The sequence below is a fragment of the Blastomyces dermatitidis genome (assembly GCF_000003525.1).
Source record: "Blastomyces dermatitidis ER-3 genomic scaffold supercont1.9, whole genome shotgun sequence".
NCBI classification, from domain to species: Eukaryota; Fungi; Ascomycota; class Eurotiomycetes; order Onygenales; family Ajellomycetaceae; genus Blastomyces; species Blastomyces dermatitidis.
In genome coordinates, this window is record NW_025544782.1 from 1,789,442 (window position 1) to 1,807,712 (window position 18,271).

General features: G+C 48.2%; 7 protein-coding genes across 11 annotated transcripts; 4 read left to right on the top strand and 3 right to left on the bottom strand.

The window, feature by feature from the left end:
• Positions 1-366: 366 nt before the first annotated feature.
• On the top strand, positions 367-1,155 carry BDCG_07655 (uncharacterized protein; the record flags this gene model as incomplete). The annotated part of the gene is made up of 1 exon (XM_045423440.1): positions 367-1,155. The coding sequence occupies one exon, from the start codon at positions 367-369 to the stop codon at positions 1,153-1,155; it is 789 nt and encodes a 262-aa protein (XP_045278839.1).
• A 393-nt stretch (positions 1,156-1,548) lies between these two features.
• BDCG_07656 (WD repeat-containing protein) lies at positions 1,549-4,012 on the bottom strand. Its single transcript, XM_045423441.1, has 3 exons — positions 3,167-4,012; positions 2,939-3,102; positions 1,549-2,868 (listed from the first exon to the last, which is right to left on the bottom strand). The coding sequence occupies exons 1-3, from the start codon at positions 3,690-3,692 to the stop codon at positions 2,065-2,067; spliced, it is 1,494 nt and encodes a 497-aa protein (XP_045278840.1). The 5' UTR covers positions 3,693-4,012; the 3' UTR covers positions 1,549-2,064.
• Positions 3,881-6,436, top strand: BDCG_07657 (sphingomyelinase). The gene has a single exon (XM_045423442.1). It carries the CDS (start codon positions 4,075-4,077, stop codon positions 5,650-5,652), a length of 1,578 nt encoding a protein of 525 aa, XP_045278841.1. The 5' UTR covers positions 3,881-4,074; the 3' UTR covers positions 5,653-6,436.
• Positions 4,441-9,508, bottom strand: BDCG_07658 (thiazole biosynthetic enzyme, mitochondrial; the record flags this gene model as incomplete). Of its 4 annotated transcripts, none has more annotated exons than XM_045423445.1 (4): positions 7,848-8,430; positions 7,679-7,762; positions 7,060-7,412; positions 5,854-6,977 (listed from the first exon to the last, which is right to left on the bottom strand). In XM_045423445.1, exons 3-4 carry the CDS (start codon positions 7,397-7,399, stop codon positions 6,304-6,306), a joined length of 1,014 nt encoding a protein of 337 aa, XP_045282242.1. In that variant the 5' UTR covers positions 7,400-7,412; positions 7,679-7,762; positions 7,848-8,430. The 4 variants fall into 4 exon arrangements, with proteins under 4 accessions (XP_045278842.1, XP_045282241.1, XP_045282242.1 ...); XM_045423446.1 differs by having other exon boundaries at positions 6,304-6,977; positions 7,749-7,762; positions 7,848-7,881; XM_045423443.1 differs by having other exon boundaries at positions 4,441-6,977; positions 7,060-7,762; positions 7,848-9,508.
• BDCG_07660 (uncharacterized protein) lies at positions 8,137-12,285 on the top strand. The gene has a single exon (XM_045423447.1). It carries the CDS (start codon positions 10,252-10,254, stop codon positions 11,482-11,484), a length of 1,233 nt encoding a protein of 410 aa, XP_045278843.1. The 5' UTR covers positions 8,137-10,251; the 3' UTR covers positions 11,485-12,285.
• On the bottom strand, positions 11,703-14,897 carry BDCG_07661 (retrograde regulation protein 2). Its single transcript, XM_045423448.1, has 2 exons — positions 14,169-14,897; positions 11,703-14,035 (listed from the first exon to the last, which is right to left on the bottom strand). The coding sequence occupies exons 1-2, from the start codon at positions 14,225-14,227 to the stop codon at positions 12,334-12,336; spliced, it is 1,761 nt and encodes a 586-aa protein (XP_045278844.1). The 5' UTR covers positions 14,228-14,897; the 3' UTR covers positions 11,703-12,333.
• BDCG_07662 lies at positions 13,825-18,014 on the top strand. Of its 2 annotated transcripts, XM_045423450.1 has the most exons (5): positions 13,825-14,789; positions 14,857-15,278; positions 15,351-15,614; positions 15,686-17,356; positions 17,424-18,014. In XM_045423450.1, the coding sequence occupies exons 2-5, from the start codon at positions 15,216-15,218 to the stop codon at positions 17,439-17,441; spliced, it is 2,016 nt and encodes a 671-aa protein (XP_045282245.1). In that variant the 5' UTR covers positions 13,825-14,789; positions 14,857-15,215; the 3' UTR covers positions 17,442-18,014. The 2 variants fall into 2 exon arrangements, with proteins under 2 accessions (XP_045282245.1, XP_045282244.1); XM_045423449.1 differs by having other exon boundaries at positions 15,686-18,014.
• The last annotated feature ends 257 nt before the right edge of the window (positions 18,015-18,271 follow it).

Sequence of the window (18,271 nt, forward strand, 5' to 3'; positions counted from 1 at the left end):
CTGCGTATCGTGTTAGTTTTGGTCCCCAGCAAGTGGATCATCTATCACTAGCTCTTGGCTCTATCCTTGGTACTCCCATCAATCGCAAGATGACAGCGGATTACGTTCTACGGCACCTTTATCTACAAAGGACCCATCGTGCATCGCACATAAATAGCAGCGTATCCCGTTCATTTTCCATCTCCCAATGTCGCTCGCACACCACCAACCCAACGATAATTTTCCTCCTAATCGAATTTAACATATTCTTGTGGAATTTCGCTCCTTTTCATTTCAGGTACGCAAAAATACATTCTCCACCCACCACGAGAAACAGGAGGTTGCCTTTTTTTGGTCTTAATCCCGATTCTGACTCGAATTCAAGTCATGGTGTCGTTCAAATCTCTCCTCGTTACAAGCGCGCTGGCTTGCGCTGTTTCCTGCGCCCCTGCAGCGGATTATTACACTATTGCTGCTAACCCAGGTTCGGGAAAACGAGGCCTTGCTTACAACAATATTAACCTCCTTACTGCATTCGAGGGAGGTCCCTTCTCCTGGTCCTACAACTGGGAACCCAGGCCTGGGGGTTACACCGCCGGCATTGAATACGTACCCATGCTTTGGGGTCCCAGGGGCTACGGATCATGGAACGCCGATGCGGAGGCAGGAATTGCTGCTGGTAGCAAGAATCTACTCGCTTTCAACGAACCCGATATAGCCTCACAAGCCAATATGTCTCCAGAAGCTGCCGCGGCGGCGTATCAGAAGTACATGAACCCGTACGCAGCTAGAGCCCGCCTTGGCTCTCCAGCCGTTTCCAATGGGGCCCCTCCAAAGGGCCTTGGCTGGATGCAGGGATTCCTGGACGTCTGCGCCGGAAACTGCAAGATCGACTTCCTTGCTGTCCACTGGCACGGCCCTAGTGGAAATGTGGATGATTTCAAACGCTACGTTAGCGAGGCAATCGCACTTGGCCAGAAGTATGGAATTGGCACTGTCTGGGTTACCGAGTTTGAAGGCCAAGGGGATGAGGAAGCGCAGGTCAATTTTCTGAAGGAGGTGCTTCCATGGTTGGATTCGAATGCGGGCGTGGAGCGCTATGCCTCTTTCTTCGTCGATAATCTTGTCAAAGGAGGCGCTTTGACTTCCGTCGGCAAGGCTTATAAAACGATCTAACGGAGAACTGGCGATTTTTCCTCTTCGAAACCTAATATCTCTGTACTAGGGTTTTAGAGGTGTGGACCGCCACGACACTTCTCGGTTTGTCTCGGGATATTTTAGTTAAATTGCAGTTCATTATTATTATTCCCTGATTACTAGACTCAATGGATGGTTGGAAGGTAAAGTCTATTCTTATAGTTATTCCTGTATCTACAGTAGTCATACTCTTATATACCCCCCAAAATACGATAAATTTTAACTTGTGGTTTTTAAGATGAATTGACAGTAAGTTAAATTAAACCCAGTTATGTGAAAAGCTAAACACACTGTATACGCTGCGTATATACACATCTATGGAAACAGGCTCTGTTATTTAAGGTTTAGGAGTAATTTACAAAATTTATGATTGTTTTCCCTCATTATTATATCTATTATAAAGGGGTGGCGATGGAATCTCCAACTCTGGAGACCTAAATACATACCTGCAGCCCAGATGTTGCATGATCAACACACCCAAAATAAGCTATATCACCTGTCTCGCTGATTTGTTCTTAGAAACTCGCAACTGGGGTGGACAGGGATGCATTTTTGACTGTTTGGGCCTAAACTGGCCGGAATGAAAATGAGGAGATGCGCTTTTTTTATTTTTATTTTATTTTTTTCATTCTCTTAGCTCAGCTCATTATGTAGGGCTTATATACTCGACGCTTCTAGCCTTTGTGGCAGTAACTAATTATTCCCGACGTTGACGTTTAGAGAATATCCCTGGGCGATGGTGTTTGAATGTTTGAATATGCATCTTGTAAAGCAGCGGAAGTTCATTGCTACACGACATGCGGCCAGCCTCATATCTTGCCAGGTAGGGTTTCATAAAACATAAATTTCTGAAAAAAGAGAAAAAGACGCTCCAAAGCAAAAAATTCATTATCTCATAGCAGTATCACCATCAACATCCATGTCAAGGCCGGCTTCGCCTTTCACACGTGCTTCATCTTCCGGTGGCTCACATTCTGGAAGCTCGCCCACTGCCTTGTTCTGATCTTTCGACCCTAAAAGCGGCTCCTCCTCCTCCCAGACTCGTATAGTCCTGTCCAAACCACAGCTTGCAATTAGCCGCCTCTTCCCAGAATGATGGGTGTCAACGCCCAAGACAACATCAGAATGCCCCTCCAGCTTCTGCAACACTTTTTTATTTACCACGTCCCAACAGAGCACCGCCCCATCCTCACTGCCGCTGGCTGCAAACGCCACAACCTCTCCGCCAGGCGCACCATATACCCCAAAAGCACCTGAAAGACTATATTTCTTGTTTTTATGCCCTTGGTATGTCTTGATGCATCGTCCCTCAACGTAATCCCACAATCTAACGCAGTCGTCATGCGTCCATGCGAGTACGTACTTGCCATTTGGTGAGAATTTGACAGCTGAAACGGGCGGGTTGTCTTCGTGAACAAGCGTGCGGAGACATTGCCCTGTGGCAGTGTCCCATATGCGGATGAGGCCGTCACTGGCACATGAGACAATGAGAGTCCCGTCACGCACGACGTCGACACCAGCAACGGGATCGGAGTGGGCTGGGAGTGACCGCATTACCCGTGCGGATCGGACATCCCATAGATACACAGCTTCGTCATACGAACCGCTGACAAGCATGTTTCCTTTCGGAGAGAAGGCGATGCAGTATATATAGTTGTGGTGGCCGAGAAACGGGTTGGGATGTGGTTTTCCCTGCGAAAATTAGGTCAATTAGCACATGAAATACACCTGGCAAGGAAGTGCAATTGGGGCGAAAACTCACAGTTGGGACATGCCACAATCTAATAGACTTATCATCAGAACCTGATGCTATTAAAGCTCCGTCCGGGCTCCATGATATTGTGGAAATGCCAGCCAAATGTCCTTCGAAGGTATGGATAAGTCGTCCACTGGCTGTATCCCATATTTTTATCGTAGCATCCGCAGCTGTTCCCAATGCATTAGAACCACAAAAGTGATAAAAAAGATTTCATCCAAGTTTTATCCTTACAGCAACTAGCGATCATAGATCCATCAGGAGAGAATTTGACGGATGACACTCCTAACTGGTGACCTTTCAAAACATACTTTTCTCTGTAGTATAATCGCTCGGGCTTGGGTGGAGGAGATGGAGGTAGCGGTGTGGGCGTTGGCGATGAAGGGAGTTTGACCGAGCGTTCTCTATCTTCCCCCTCAAGTGTGGCATCCTCAGATTCATCCCCACGGTCACTCTCTTGCGGACTACTTCCTCGCGAGGATGCCATGCTATTTATTCCTGACCTCCGTCGCCGCCAATAAGAGCTGGCATTTTCTGCGAGTTCATCTGGGCTCCCTGACGCGCTGCGGCTGCGGCTGACGGAATTATTTCTTTTGTATCCTGCAGACGATCTGTAAGAATTAGGAATTTCTCCATCCCAGCTTTGTCTCATCCGCTCAACCTCGGAGTTGGCTGCGAGCTCGTCCGAAGAGGTTTCCGGTGTTGAGGTGTAGCCGTTCTCCAAACGCCGCTTTTTCGAGGGATGACTTTCTTCAGCCATACTGAATAAGAAAAAAATATATTACCGACGTGAAACACAGCAACACTCTGCAAATGAAAGACGGGTGCGGCGAGTGTCCTGGGCTCCTGGTGAATCTGCGTTGAATCTCGCCGGATGCCGTTATGTTACTGAGATGAATGTACGCGATTCTGCCGCCAATCAAGGCGCCCAGAACAGAAGGCGGTGGTCGGGCGCATTCGTCCGAACGGAGTACCTCGATGGCTTTGCAGTTTTACAATCGCTGGCAATTATATGACTGCACAGTAGGGAACTATTCGATCTTATCTTGAATTTGTGCTTTATTGGAACTTCCCATGTTTGTTTATGCCGTCTCCAGATTTGCCTGTTCCAGAATTTAAACCGGCATTTTCCAATTTCCACGATGCTCCCCGAGAACAGCGACGAGCTCCCAGAGAAGATAAACATCCTCACCCTGAACTGCTGGGGTCTTAAATTTCTTTCCACATACCGTCGCGAACGTCTTCTTGAGATTGGGAAACGCATAGCCCGCTCCGATGATCCGCCACACATCGTTGGTCTACAAGAATGCTGGACACAGGAGGACTACAGCAACATCCGCAGAGAGACGCGGGAGATCCTCCCATACGGCAAGTTTTATTTCAGCGGCATATTTGGCGGTGGTCTGGCTATTCTCTCAAAATGGCCCATTGAAGAAAGTACCATGTACGAATATCCGTTGAACGGTCGCCCTACTGCATTCTTCCGGGGTGATTGGTTTGTTGGCAAGGGGGTCGCATGCGCTAGGATCCGTATTGGACCTTCGCCTACTGATACTGCGGAAGTCTTCTGTACACATCTTCATGCGCCCTATGAAAAGGAACCGCGAGATTCCTATCTCTGCCATAGAACAGCGCAGGCGTGGGAAATTGGCAAATTAATGAGGGCCGCTGCCGAAAGGGGGCATCTGGTCATCGGGCTAGGGGATTTTAACATGCTTCCACAATCCTTTGCTCACCGACTCATTACTTCGCATGCACCAGTCAAGGATGTATGGATCCATCTACACCCGGACTCATCTATTGGCGCAGCGGTAGACGCCGTCGAAATGGCCAGGAAGAAGCCGGTCCCATCTGCTGATTTCAATATCATCGAAAACGGAGCTACGTGCGATGGTATTTTCAATACGTGGCGCTGGAACAAATCACAGCAAAAGAGGCTCAAGCGCGAAGGTCATATAGAAGTCGACGGCCAACTTCCTGACCCCCTCGGGAAACGTCTCGACTACATATTCATCGGAGACGGCGCGTACAGCAACTTCTCCTCGCCTAGGAAATGGACCATTGTCTCCGCCCGTGTATCCATGATGGAAAGACACCCAACCCTCCACTGCTCACTAAGCGACCATTTCGGCGTAGAAGCCACAATCACGCTAGATGTAGCCAAAGACGACGATAGCGAGGAAGACCTGTCTTCGTTCCTCCCCATCCAAAAACACATCGAGTCCATCCGATCCAGGTCCTCCGCGTGCATAACCACACGCATCACCGCAGAAAACGCCAGGGACCCAAACGCCAACCCGAAGTCGACCGCGAGTGCGGCCGTAGCCCACCAACAACAGCAGGTAACGCGCATGGCAGGTATGTACGACCAGATCCTCCATATGATATCCGCCTACACCGGCCGAGAGCGATTCCAGCGCCGTGCGCGCCTTGGCCACTTTATTGTCTCCCTGGTCATCACCATCGCCTGCTTGGTTGGTGTATGGTGGTCTCCGCACGCGTTTGTCTCGTTCATTCTCTGCCTGGTTAGTTCCCTGAGCCTCGTCGCGGGGACCATTGATGGGTTGATTGGCGGCTTGTTTGTGAGCAGTGAGTTACGGGCGCTTAAGGAGTTTGAGTGGGAGATTCGGAATGCGAGGAGGACTGTGTTGGGGTTGGGGTTGGATATTGAAGAGGAGCATAGATCGCCGAAACCGGTACAGAGAGGTTGGTGTCCCTGAGAGCTTTGGAAACGGAGCGGCGGAGGTTCTCTACTCCTTGTTTTCTTTCTTCGTCGTATTTACCCTTTCTCAAAAACTTCTTTTTAATATTTTTGATGGATGATATTGATCTAATATTTCCGTTTGAGTTTCATGAGGAATGTTGCCATTACTTTTCGTATATGATTATATGATTATGTGTTTTATATATCAGATTTCCTAATTGCGGACGGATGCATTTCTAGTATCCAACTGGACTGTGGGTGGGTGATTATGTGAGTCACGTTTTGTTTCTAGTTTTGGTCATGTTTATTTCCTAAGCCCCTCCCTATATACAATTAACAATTGGTGGGAATACGAAAGGTGGGCACCTCTTGCGTTTATCTATTCTACATTTATTTTGTTATGTGGGCAATTTCGATACTATTGCAAGTTTTTGACTATCAATGTCCAATGCACTCATGTACATACATTAATATCACCTCCCTAAGGGGAGGGACGAAATATCTGCTTTAACGACAGTAAAGGGACTCTGTGCCGGCCCATGAACAAGCAGACAAGCATTTAATACATTTTTATCCTCCCATGACGTGTTCGCATTATTTTGGAAGACTCCTTCCGTTTCCACTTTCCCTTCGCCTCCAGCCCTTTTCAGGCTTTGAAGGTCAGAAATCAATACCCATTCGGATCAGCACACTCTCTCTTTCGCTCCTCGAAAACTTCCAGCGCAACCTCCGCTGCACGCACTCCACTGAGCATCATGGCCGAAAAGATCGGGCCCATACGGTGCCACCCGTCAACCTCACTCAACTCCATACCTCCAATAATCAACCCCTTGGTCACCTCCCGAGTATTCTTCACAATCGCCTCCTCGGCCGAGTTCATGTCCAGCCCGCGCATGCCACCCAATTTCTCAATTGCAGACATGGACACGAGGCGCTTGGCGCAGAACGCACCGAAAGGGCCATCGTGGCCGGTAGTACTAATGACCAGAGGTGCGTTGATGGTGTTGGGGTCCATGCAGGAGTGGTCATCGTGGTGAAGAGTCACGAGTGTCCAGTTGGTCACGACACCAGCAATGCGAACACCCTGTGTGTCGCCCGGAATTGGGGACGGGCGAGTGACCAAGTCCTCAACACAAGTGGCGTTGAAGAGCTTGATGTTTGGGAAGGAGAGGACCTTAGAGAGTAAGGTGGAAGTGAAAAGAGCAGCATGCTTAATCACGACCATGTTGGGGTTGGAGGGTTCCTGTTCGTACGGAACCCCCAGGTCATCAAGGAAACGGTCAGCCGGCTTGCGGAGGACCATGGCGGAGAACAGTTGGCCACCGAGCCACGCACCACCGCCTGGCAGTTGTGTTAGCAAGAAAACAATGTGCGACGATAATAATCTAATTTTGGTTCTTGATTACAACAACGGTAAACGTACCAGGGGAAACGGAAGCCTCAATGACGGCAATTTTCAAATCCGGGCGTGCCTTGCCCAGGACATAGGCAGTGCTGAGACCGCAGGATCCAGCACCGACAATCACGATGTCACTCTCAGCATAGGTGTCCAGATCCTTGAAGTAGCGGCGCGTCATAGCGCGGGAGACTTGGCTCTCGCGAATATGGCCGAAGCTAAAGTCATCCCATTTTCCAGCAAATTCATCCAAAATGGTGCCGGTATTCGTAAGGCTCCCATTGGTGGTGGTGGTGGGCTTGTTGGTTTTGGTAGCAAGAACAGCTGGAGGAACTACCACGTCGTATGTTGCAGATGGAGGAGACATTTTTCAAGAGATACTATATGCACCATGTTAGGAGTACAGTTCGGGGTTATGGGGGTAAGGGGAGAAAGAAGGCATGATCCTTTCGCTGGTATTATCCAGATCAAGTTATGACCGTATGATTTCAGAACGAAGCCTCAGAGCCTTCCCGTAGCATAACAACATCTCTCTTTTCGCCCTTTAGTGGGTTGGGGTCGAAGAAGAGGTGGATGCGGCTATTCGCGGGAGGGGTGAGGGAACGAACACCGGTTCATGCACAAATGAGTTACTCCATTGAGATACCTTGATCATGGTTGGACATTGTCCCCAGCTGAGGAAAATTCATGGCTTCCATCTTGTGTGAGAGATGTACCAGATGAACTTGGTCTGCTGGGGTTTTGATAACTAGCACACATTAGCAAGGCCGGCCAATGGCGGGGTAAATTTCAGAAGGGTGGAAGAGGGATCTGACCAAGTCAATGCTATAAGTACAGTTCAGCTTCGGATCAATTGGGTGGATTAGGTTACGAATTCGGTTGTCGAATAATACCAATACTGGGGATGAGAGGTGTTGAGTAGAGATGGAGGAGAATGCCGGATTTGTTGGGGAAGTGGGAGGTTTATATACCTGCGCCGCGGAAAGGAGGGGTTGTGCTGAGTCAGCCCGGTGAGGATTGCTGCAAACTTGTGACTCTGGTGACTGGCCAGAACAAACACACGCAAATAATACCAAGTGGGGGTTATCACTCATTCAAGTCAATAGTATTGGCAAGAAGAGCTCAAAGGCATCTTTTACCGTGAACTCTACTTGGCGCCTTTTCGGGCCGGGAGAGGTAGGTTGTCCCGAAGTCGGCATCACCACTGCTACTCGTTGCGATATACGAAGGGGATTAGGGATTATGGGCTTGGACATTAATTAGTACAGCTCCCGAGCATTGAATCACTCTCCGCTCCAGGGCCGGAAGTTCGTTCGGTGTGTGAAATCCGGGCATCACAAGGACCGACTCGACTGGAAGGAATTTGAACCTCCTGAGGCTCTCCAGTTTCAATTCGCCTCTATACCTGAGATAGGGAAAAGATCAAGTTTTATATAACCAGGTCTACTACTGCTACCCTCCCTTGGTTTAGTGGCTACAGCGGATACTGTGGGAAGATTCCGTGAAATCTCTGGGCTGCAAGAGGCAACATATTGCTTATTTTTCACTCGGTAGCGAGCGGTGCGTGGTTTATCCGGGGTATTGTATTCCAACATAGTAAGTTACATAAGGTATAAATCATTGAGCGAACATAAGGTACCGACTGCTATTATGCATGCAAGCGATATTTCAAAAGCCATAAATACACTGATCATACCTCAAACGTAAGAACTTATCGAGTTGATCTCATTGCGGGAAGTTTCGTCGGCTGGGAATCAGGATCCTCCCTCCCCTCTGCCCTTGAGCAATGGTGCGAAAAATAAAATCAGGGTACATCTATGCAGCACTCATAGAGTAAATCCCGCCCCTATCCTTTGCAAATTGCATCGAGGGACCGCTCACTGGGGGAATATCTTGGATCGCTGAATCATCTCAGCACTCTCCTTTCGCACCAATGCGCCCTCGTGAGAATCATTCCGCAGCTTCCGGGCCTAGAGCTTAACATCCCCAAGGAAGCTGCTGACGGCCTCACCATCTCCAACATGAAGTGTGACCATGTCAGTCTGCTTGTGAGACTACTCCTTTGCCCCATCGTGGCAGAAGGTGATCATGGAAGATGGGTTGTGAGATTGCACCATCCTCAGGGAGGAGATGGAGGACGCGGATTTGGGCATCGAACCTGGCCAACAACGAGGAGCACAGAAGAAATGCTAGGGTAATATATCCACTTTATGAGACCTAGCAATGATTGTGTGGGTTGGACACTGTCGGGTTGCGATTTCCAGGTCTTAACTCCTTCGGCTGTGCTCCTAGAGTTGGATTTGGCGGGGAGGGGCTTATTGTCTGTCTCCTCCTCCATCTTGAGTTTCTCCTATAGGAGGAACTTTACCATTCAGATGGTACTTGTTGTATCCATAAAGCATTCCGCATCAGAAAAAGTTTCAATTGAGGATCTATCAATATTATAATCGTGGATTGCTATAATGCTGGTTGTACGAATAACTCCTCCTACCCCTCGATGATGTCATTGTGAAGGATGGCGTCGAGCCTGTGATTGGTTGAATTGCAGTCGACTAGTTAAAGTCTTCGAAAATTCTCCTAGGTCTTGGCATATGAAAACAACAACATTGATGACAAAACACCATTATTACTACGCTAGACAGTATGAACGACGCAGTTTGTATACAGATCTGGCATGATGCTCTGGTTATGATTATTTATTATCTACGTGCATTGCTGAATGAAGATATCCTGATTTCCTATTTTAGCAATATATTCTAAATATATACGTTGATGGCTGCCTTACCCCTACCCGAACCCAAGAGAGCCAATATCCCCCTGAATATTCTATACGGAGCATTCCTTGAAGATAACCCACGCCATGTATAGCAGATCTGCTACATGTTGGTACCTACCCTCCAGTGAATTTCCCTAGAGAGTGTCATTTGAATTCACAACTATGATATTTCTTTCCTTCCATCACCCGTCTCCAACATGGACTGGCTCTATAAATATCAGTGTCCAGTGCAGCGTGTGTGTCTTTTTCCGCCGTTCTCTTCCTTTCGCAACTTCTTCGCAACCACAGGTTCATTTTTTGAATAGTTTCAAGCTTTTCTTGGATACCCTTATTCCTTTGCTACAGTTTACCAAGGTTCCCTTGTTTAGTAGTTACTCGCCGAATTATACTATATCATCATCTATTGGAGCATCTTGATACCACATCTATAATAAGGCTTTACGATGGCTGAGAAACAACCTACTACCGCTCCGGCTATCCCGGTTCCCTCTGCAGGCCAAGTTCCCTCCACGCCAGGAACAAATGAAGCTGTTACTAGATCTTTAACTGACAACTCCCTACCCAGAGAAGCAACCAGCATCCAAGGCGTGGCAGACGATGTCCTAGCAGAATACAACGCTGCCCTTGCTGCAGATCCCTCTCTGCGATCGGCTACACCAAATCAAGAGTGGGAAGACTATGAAACGATTCTTGCCCAGAACCCTGAGCTCATGGCCCCTATCGTGGCTAACAAGACAAATATATTCTACACGTCCAAAAATAAATGGGAATGCGGCCACGAAGGCCCCGAGATGCCAACAGACATCGAGAAGGAAACTGACGACGACGACGACGATGGAAGGGAGTCTACCACTCTTATTAACGAATGTCGAGGCCTGTGCCCCGACTGTCTAGACCCTGACACAAACCCAGCTCTGCACAAAGAAACCATCGTCGACGGAAAAGTGTTCTACATGTCTAAGGATAAATGGGAATGTGGCCATGAGGGCGAGGAGATTCGAACGGATATCGAGCAAGATTCCCTTGACATCCAAGCTGACAAGCCTTCTGTCCTTATCAATGAAGTAAAGGGCATTTGCCCTACATGCATGGACAAGTGGCATAAGTTGGAAAGCGGGGATGGGGAGGACGGCGGAGACGAGCGTGGTGGTCCTTCTGCTGGCCCGGCTGGTACAGCTAGTAGCAACCCCCCAACGTACGACGAGGCCCTAGAAGCCAATGGCCAGTATGACCAAGATGATGAGGAGGATCGCTTGATTTTCCAAGTTGGATTGTTGGATCTAGATGATGGTCCAACCAAAGGTAAAAATGCTGAGCGCGGCGGTGCTGCGGCTGAATCCCCTGGAGTAGAGGACGCTACGCCCAGTGGATCGGGCTCCCGAATGAAAGCAACTGAAGACGCTGGTTATGAAACCAGAGCGTCCACGGTCTATGACGACGATGATAACCCTGACGACGGATACTACAACAATAACCCTGTCGATCAGAGGGGCTATGATGGTAATAAGGACGCCAATTATCACTCTTCCGGAGGCGAAGAAGAGATCAGTGGCCGTAAACCCCACGTTGAAATTGAAATCGACTCTAATGCCCAAGTGGCCATTGAAGTGGAAGTCAATCCCGGTATTGACAGTGTCAAAAATGCTGGGCCGGAGCAGAAGAAGCCTGGCCAATGAATGGTCTATCTACCAGTGAATAATTCTGTTGACTTTTGTTGGCATATGAAGAGCCATAAATCTTTGTTTTTTTTCATGCACTTTGATATTTTGTTTTCTTTTCGGGGAATTTAGGCTTGCGTCCTGGTACTTTTTTACCTGCGCTGGGTAAAATAAGTATCCGCCTGCTCGTTTCTTGTTTCATTGTTTCATTTCATTGTTTGTTTATTTGGTTTGTTCTCTTTTTCACTTTTTGGCCTTTGGCTTGAACTTGAGACGCCTCGTTCGTAGTTTGCAAGTTCTTACGTTTTACTTGGTTAAATACACTCGGTTTTACTCGACTTGTTGAATTTCCCCCCAATCTCCGTGCGGTCATTTTATGCGCTGGGAAAGATTCCCCTCCCACCCGTCCTGCGCAACCAAATCAACCCATGTGAATTTACGCCATTACTCTATGGAAGTAGTTTATTTGCCTCCAGTGCTGGAGATCTCGCACCTGCTGACATGCGACACGCTGTTTTCCAGATTTGGGGTATGACATTTTTCATTATCATACGTTAGGGGAATAGTTTGACATCCGGGTTTTGTTATCATCGGCATATTACAATAGTTAACTACTTGCTGGCCATATTATTGATAAGCGTTCACAAATATAACCACAAGTTTGTTCACCCCTCAGGTTCCTTTTTACAAAGAATCGCCCTCCTCGGAGCGCAATCCTAACCGAAACCAACTTGCTTTCAGAGCCTTGGTAAATCAAACTATAAAACATATAGAATAGGTCGAAAAATGATCCTTACCCGTAAAAAGAAAAGAATAAATAAATACAACGTACCTACCCTACCATGCATTATAACCAAAATAATCGTGTCACAACCCCTCCACAACCTTAACCCCAACCTTGATCCCAAAGCGCCCGTGCCCCTTTTCCTTCGGAAGCCAATGCTTCCTCTTCCCAATCTTCTCAATACGCTTAACTCCAACCGCCAAGAATTTCTCATCCGTAAACGCACCCTCAATATCACCATTATCCTCCCCGTCCCCACGATCCCTGCAGGGAATCTTAATCGTCAACTCAATCCCAGCAAGCTTTTTCTTCTTCCCAAGCCCAGTGTCCACGCAGCGCACTTGGAAATCAGCCCGTGGACCCTGGTGCGGAACTAGGCCGGCGGGATAGATACTGCTGACAAACGCCGTCACGCGCCCGATATACCGGCACCACCATGCCTCTTCAACCGAGAGGATGCGGCGGAGTCGGTAGAGGAATGTTTCGTGCGGAGAGGGAAGGTCGCCGGCGCAGCTGTCGTATAAGACAAGAGCGAGGGCGGCGCGACGCTCGTGCGAGAGGCCATGCGTATAACAGAGGAGGCCGGTTGCGGTGGAGTTGAGGGCCGCGGAGGCGCGAGTTTCTTTGGTCGCGGACCCGTGGGTATGCATGATATTTGCGACGGCGGAAATGAAGTCGAAGTTGAAGAGGGGGGGAGGGGTGAATTCCTTATGTGTCAAGTTCGTCGAGAGCTGCGGCAGAGCGCGGAAGATAAGTTCGCCGATTTGAGAAGCGGATTCTTTTCTGTATGGCAACGTTGCTGTGACGAGGGGGTCCTGGAGACGGATTTCCATGGGTAGTTTGTCAAATAGGAAGCCCTCGCGCACGCCTCCTTGGCAGAAACGGACGTCTTTGATTTTTGGGAGGGCGTGGGAGAGTGCATGGATGAGGAATGCGACTGCGGGGGCTTGGGCTCTTCGTCTGTCGGAGACATGGGATATGTCGACTACCTCTGACGCAGCCGCCAGCTTCTCTAATGGCTTTGTATTTCTGAAGGACGGGAAGGGCACCTTAAAGCCATTGATGATTTGGATTGGGTAAGGGTCAATATCTGACTGGTTCATGAGTAGGTAGCCCCAGCCCCTGAACCCGCCTCCGCTGAGATAGAGGTCAAAGCCACCGTTTTTCCTTGCGTCATCGACTATTTCTTTTGGAATGTCGAGGTCCTTGTACGCCTGTCTGAAATTGGTTGTTATTTCCCCCGACAGTTTTTCCAATGCATCATCTCCAATTTGCTTGGCCTCTTCTAACTTCTTCGTCAATGCTGCCGCACCATATGGGAAACTGAAGCCCCGCTTCGCTTCCGCTCTCGGCGACATCCAAGTGATCTGAACACTGCCCCCTCCCAGATCCATTATAAGACCCTCCACCACCCCAAGGCTACTTGCTATACCTAGAGATCCAACCCTACCTTCTTCTTCTCGTGAAAGCATTTGAATCTCCCAGCCCGTAGCTCTTGTCACTCGATCTCTAAACTCCTCAGAATTCGGCGCAGTCCGAGTGGCCTCGGTAGCTATAACATAAATGTTCGATGGCGGGACTCCAAAGTCAATGCATGTTTGCTTGAATCGCAAAAGAGAGGATACAACCTCCTTTTGTACCTTTTTGGAAATTGGATGTCTTTGGCCGCTTCCTTTCTCGTGTTGTGCATCGTATAGTGAAATACCCGCACGATCTTGGAAGAGTGTCGGCATTATCCTGGCGGTTGGCGGGGTAAGATCCGAGATTGAGAAGCGGATGCCATTGCTAAATTTGCGAATTAGCTACTGGATGATGCAACTACAGTAACTTATATAGTATATAGTATATGGTTTAGATATACAATATCTCGGTCCAATCTTGGCGCCAGGGGGGGAATAGAATGGAGTGGCAAACATACCTTCCCATGTCCACAACGCCATGGTAGTATCTGTTCACTCCCTTCGATAGGATCTGCATATCTGGTGTTAATCAATCCCAGCGTAGGACAGGGCCTTGTCCTTGATATCTCCTCTTAGTTTATCTGGCAAGTTGAATTTAGATACCGTGTATGCAGAGCAGAATGAGCTGTTGATAAAAGCTGAGTTTGCAACTTTCAAGGGAATTGTTCAAAGTCGTCAGCGTCACTGCCCCACCACCATATTAATAGCAGGTTTGCAGCACAGCTCCCTCTCGCTTTCCAGGAGCTGCCGGTTTGCAAGCTGACATCCAATTCCCAGACATCCTTTCGACATCTGTAAGGCAAAGTCAACAGTGACTGAAAAATAGGCGACTGTCATGCTCGAGTCTCATTCGTTCGTATTTCCACATCCCGTGCATGGTGAACTTCTCTTACAGCGATCAGCTCCAGCCACTCATACTAGCTTCTGGTCAATCAACCATAGGGAGCACTTTTTACTCTTTACGCTGCGTACTCCAAGACGGATCCCACTCAAAGATTTGATTTCTCATTGGAATATTACTGTGAATTGTCGGTAGAGAAATCGCACTAATTGAGCCTATGTTGAATCATTTATACCAGGTAAATAATGTTTACAACTTCTTTACTTGAAATAGTCATTGGGCATAGAAACTGACATTATCACAAGATGCTGCAATATCTACACATTATTATTGAACAGAGTTCTAATATCACAGATACACGCATAGTATATATATACATATATATTGTATCGTACAACTTTTTGGAGGCTGAAAAGCATAAATGCCAAGACAATTTCACGTGAATCGTAAACTAGCCAGCTTAGACTAGTGTGCTCTTGGCAGGGATCAATTGCTTAAGATCCAAGATCGCAATCAAATATCGCGTTGGTCGCGTCCAGCATCGATCACTCCCTTCCAGTATCCCCAGAGCCGTCGCAAGGGACTTCTCAAATTATCTTGCTATTGTCACATGACGGCTCGCGCTTACTCTACTTTGTGAGGTTTCATTATCAGATCCGCCTGAATGAGCAGGCAAAGTGCAGCCGCGAGGATGGCTGATCCAGCGGGAGGGGTGCCGCAACAGCTGGTAGGATAATCTTGCGACCAGTGGAAATATGGTGCCTCTGAGATACCGTGAAAACTAATTTACTGGTCCCAGTTGCCCCATATGCACCTCGTTTCGAACTATCGGTATCCCGTGATGAACAACCTGTCCCACGATACCGCCGTCGAATACCTCATATCTGCTCCTAAGGTTGTTCGAGAGCTCCAGACCGTGCATTGGATGTTCCTTGATGGCCCGCCTGACGGGACCGTGATGCTCGTCTGGCAGCCCTTGAATCATTTGGGAACGACTTTCGCCAGCGATGGATATGTGTGGGCTGATGCTGAGCTGCTCTACAGCACGGAAATAAGAGGCTACGTAAGGATATGCCAACTTTGATTCTCCTATGCCTCCATTTTTTTTCTAATACCTCATTTTTATTTATATAGAATTTGGAGTTATATCTTCAACGTTGCGGATACCATCCCCCCAACGAACAGATAGCTACACATTGCCGAAAGCGGTACCGCCTTACCCCAACCAAAAACCCCAATGCGAACGTTCTGCCATGCGATCCGTCGTTATGGATAATTCACTATTCCAAAGCGCCCGCCGGAGATCATATACCTTCGAATCAGATTCCAGCCACGCTCCAGATGCAGAACATCCTTGCCCAAAGACGTTTCCTTCAAAGCCAGGGACAACTTGTGCGCAAGGACTTCATGCTTCACGACCGAAACAGCTGGCCTACCATCAACCTCCCCTCACAAGTGGGACAACAAAACTTTGCGCAACAAGGCGCACCTTACACCAACCCCCTTCTAAGCCGGCAGCAATCTGGCCCATTTTACCAACCACAACAAGGACAGAACTTACCAGGCCCTCAAAGTAAGCAGTCAAGATCCAGCCGCACCGCCACCGCCGCAGCAGCTATGGCAAGCGCTGCTGCAGGGGATTATTCGCTGGAAGAAGAGGAGGTCTCCACAGGAGACCTGTTGGATACTATTACTCCAAGGGATATCAGCAAGATGAGATATCGCCATCACCACGAATGGATGGATGAAATTTTTGGCTCCCCTTACAGCGTAAAGCAAATTATGCCAGTGGATCTAGGATTGGGTCGGAAAGGAGAACTTGAATCTTTAACGTCTGGGTTCTTTGATGCTCCTACGGGGCCGTCTCTTACGCAAAAAGAACTCTCCGCTCCTCGCTCGACTGGGAAGATGGAGCCTGGCAAAGCAGAGGACTTTACCCACGCTGCTAATCGCAGGATTTCTGAAATCACTGGAGAGATTGAAAAAATGAAGCAAAAGCACGCGAAGAGACTGGAAAAGATGAAACGAATCACACTCTTGAAGGAAGCCGAACTGGCGCTCCGTGATGCTTACATTGACCCCGAAGACGTGGGTAACGAGTTTTGGAGAGTTGAGGGCCACTTGGATATCTCCGCGAGAGAAGAGTCCCCTCAGATTGAGTATTCCGATAATCGCCCAAAGACGAGGGTTGATGATATCATCAGTAACCTCGAGAAAACCTTGGGGAAATCGATCGTGCCCGTTACGGAAGTTTCCTGTATTGAGGAAGGGGGTCTTCAGAAAAGAGTCGCACCACCCCAAATCCCTAGTAGCGCCGCTGTGAGAGACGTTGACATGGGCGACGCCGGCATCAGCTTACCTGGGGAAGCAGCTGATTCCGCGCAGCAGCAACCATCAGGCGGTACCTCAGCAGGTCCGGTGCCCGCCCCTGTAACTGCTCCAACCGCTCGGCAGACTAAGGATGAAAAAGCTTCCACTCTTCCACCAGCTACTCAAACTGTGTCTGCATCAGGGCCATCATTTCCATCCGAGCCTTCCAAACCAGGTCCTAGTGTTGATGTCGAGATGGGTGGGATTGAGGTTGCAAAAGCTCATCCCACTACCACCACCGCAGGAGGCCAAGTAACGGGCGAATCAATGGTCAACAAGGAAGAGAATGCGGCGCCGCAGGATACTAGTGTTAATGTCGCTGCCGCTATAGAAGAACCGTCTACCACTACAGAATCAACGAGCGCAGGAGCAGCAGCAACAGCAGCACCGATACTAGCACAACCGCCAGCAACTACAACTACAACACCAGCAGCAGTAAGTGGAGCCGACACACCAATCAGTGGAATCCAAGGATTAACCCCGGCGGCAAATACCGACCTAGGCGAAGCCAGCGCGCTAGAAACAAGTAATTTTGACGATGCGACTGGATTCGGCAATATGGATTCTGCCGGCGATGCGCTGGCGGCGTACAGTGAGCAAAACGATGAGCTAGGGATGGGGGACCTTGATAATTCCGCATTTGGGGAGGCTTTCCATGCGTCGGAGGCGGAGCGTGAGCAGCCGCGGGACAATGAAAATGAGACCGGAGAGATTTCATGATTTCATTTCATAGAATTTCTTTTTTGCCGGGATGGGGATTTTCTCATTGTTGGTTGGGATCTCTGCGCTTTTATGTATGAATATGAAAATGAAATGGGTGTGGAGTATTTTCGTTCCGTTTTATTCATTTGCTTCGCTCTCTCGATTCTTCTTGTTTAATTTGTTTTGATATATACCTTTTTATGTTTTGTTGCAAAAATAAATGTCCAGGGTGAAGGTATGGTATGGGGGTGTTTAAGGTCTAATCTTTTTTCATCTTCCTCGCTTTATAATTATTTCATTTCTACTTACTATTTATTATCTTTGTGGCATTATTTTCACGCATTTTGCGATGTTCTCTTCAACCTCAATACAATACATCTTTATATTACCATTTTTGTCTACTTTGAGCGCTCTCCCCACCCGGTAAATCCATAAATGAAAGCCCATCGCAACCGCAAGAAGGCGGTAAATTTAAACGCGATCCGTATCAACAATCCTCTGGTTACAAAAGTTCCAATCATACTTAAGCCCTGCTGATATTGGTAATTTAATATTGGTAGAATCTTTATATAACTGTGGCTCATAAGATCATTCTCCTCAAAACTGTCACGTAACAATACCTATGCACCCGCGTCATGTGACCACTCT

Coding starts and splice junctions, on each gene's coding strand:
- BDCG_07656 (XM_045423441.1), bottom strand. CDS start 3,692: ATGGCTGAAGAAAGTCATCCCTCGAAAAAGCGGCGTTTGGAGAACGGC. Junction 3,103..3,166: donor ATCTATGATCGCTAGTTGCT/GTAAGGATAAAA, acceptor CATTGGGAACAG/CTGCGGATGCTACGATAAAA. Junction 2,869..2,938: donor GATTGTGGCATGTCCCAACT/GTGAGTTTTCGC, acceptor TAATTTTCGCAG/GGAAAACCACATCCCAACCC.
- BDCG_07657 (XM_045423442.1), top strand. CDS start 4,075: ATGCTCCCCGAGAACAGCGACGAGCTCCCAGAGAAGATAAACATCCTC.
- BDCG_07660 (XM_045423447.1), top strand. CDS start 10,252: ATGGCTGAGAAACAACCTACTACCGCTCCGGCTATCCCGGTTCCCTCT.
- BDCG_07661 (XM_045423448.1), bottom strand. CDS start 14,227: ATGCAGATCCTATCGAAGGGAGTGAACAGATACTACCATGGCGTTGTG. Junction 14,036..14,168: donor GGCGTTGTGGACATGGGAAG/GTATGTTTGCCA, acceptor TCGCAAATTTAG/CAATGGCATCCGCTTCTCAA.
- BDCG_07662 (XM_045423449.1), top strand. CDS start 15,216: ATGAGCAGGCAAAGTGCAGCCGCGAGGATGGCTGATCCAGCGGGAGGG. Junction 15,279..15,350: donor GAGGGGTGCCGCAACAGCTG/GTAGGATAATCT, acceptor TACTGGTCCCAG/TTGCCCCATATGCACCTCGT. Junction 15,615..15,685: donor GCACGGAAATAAGAGGCTAC/GTAAGGATATGC, acceptor TTATTTATATAG/AATTTGGAGTTATATCTTCA.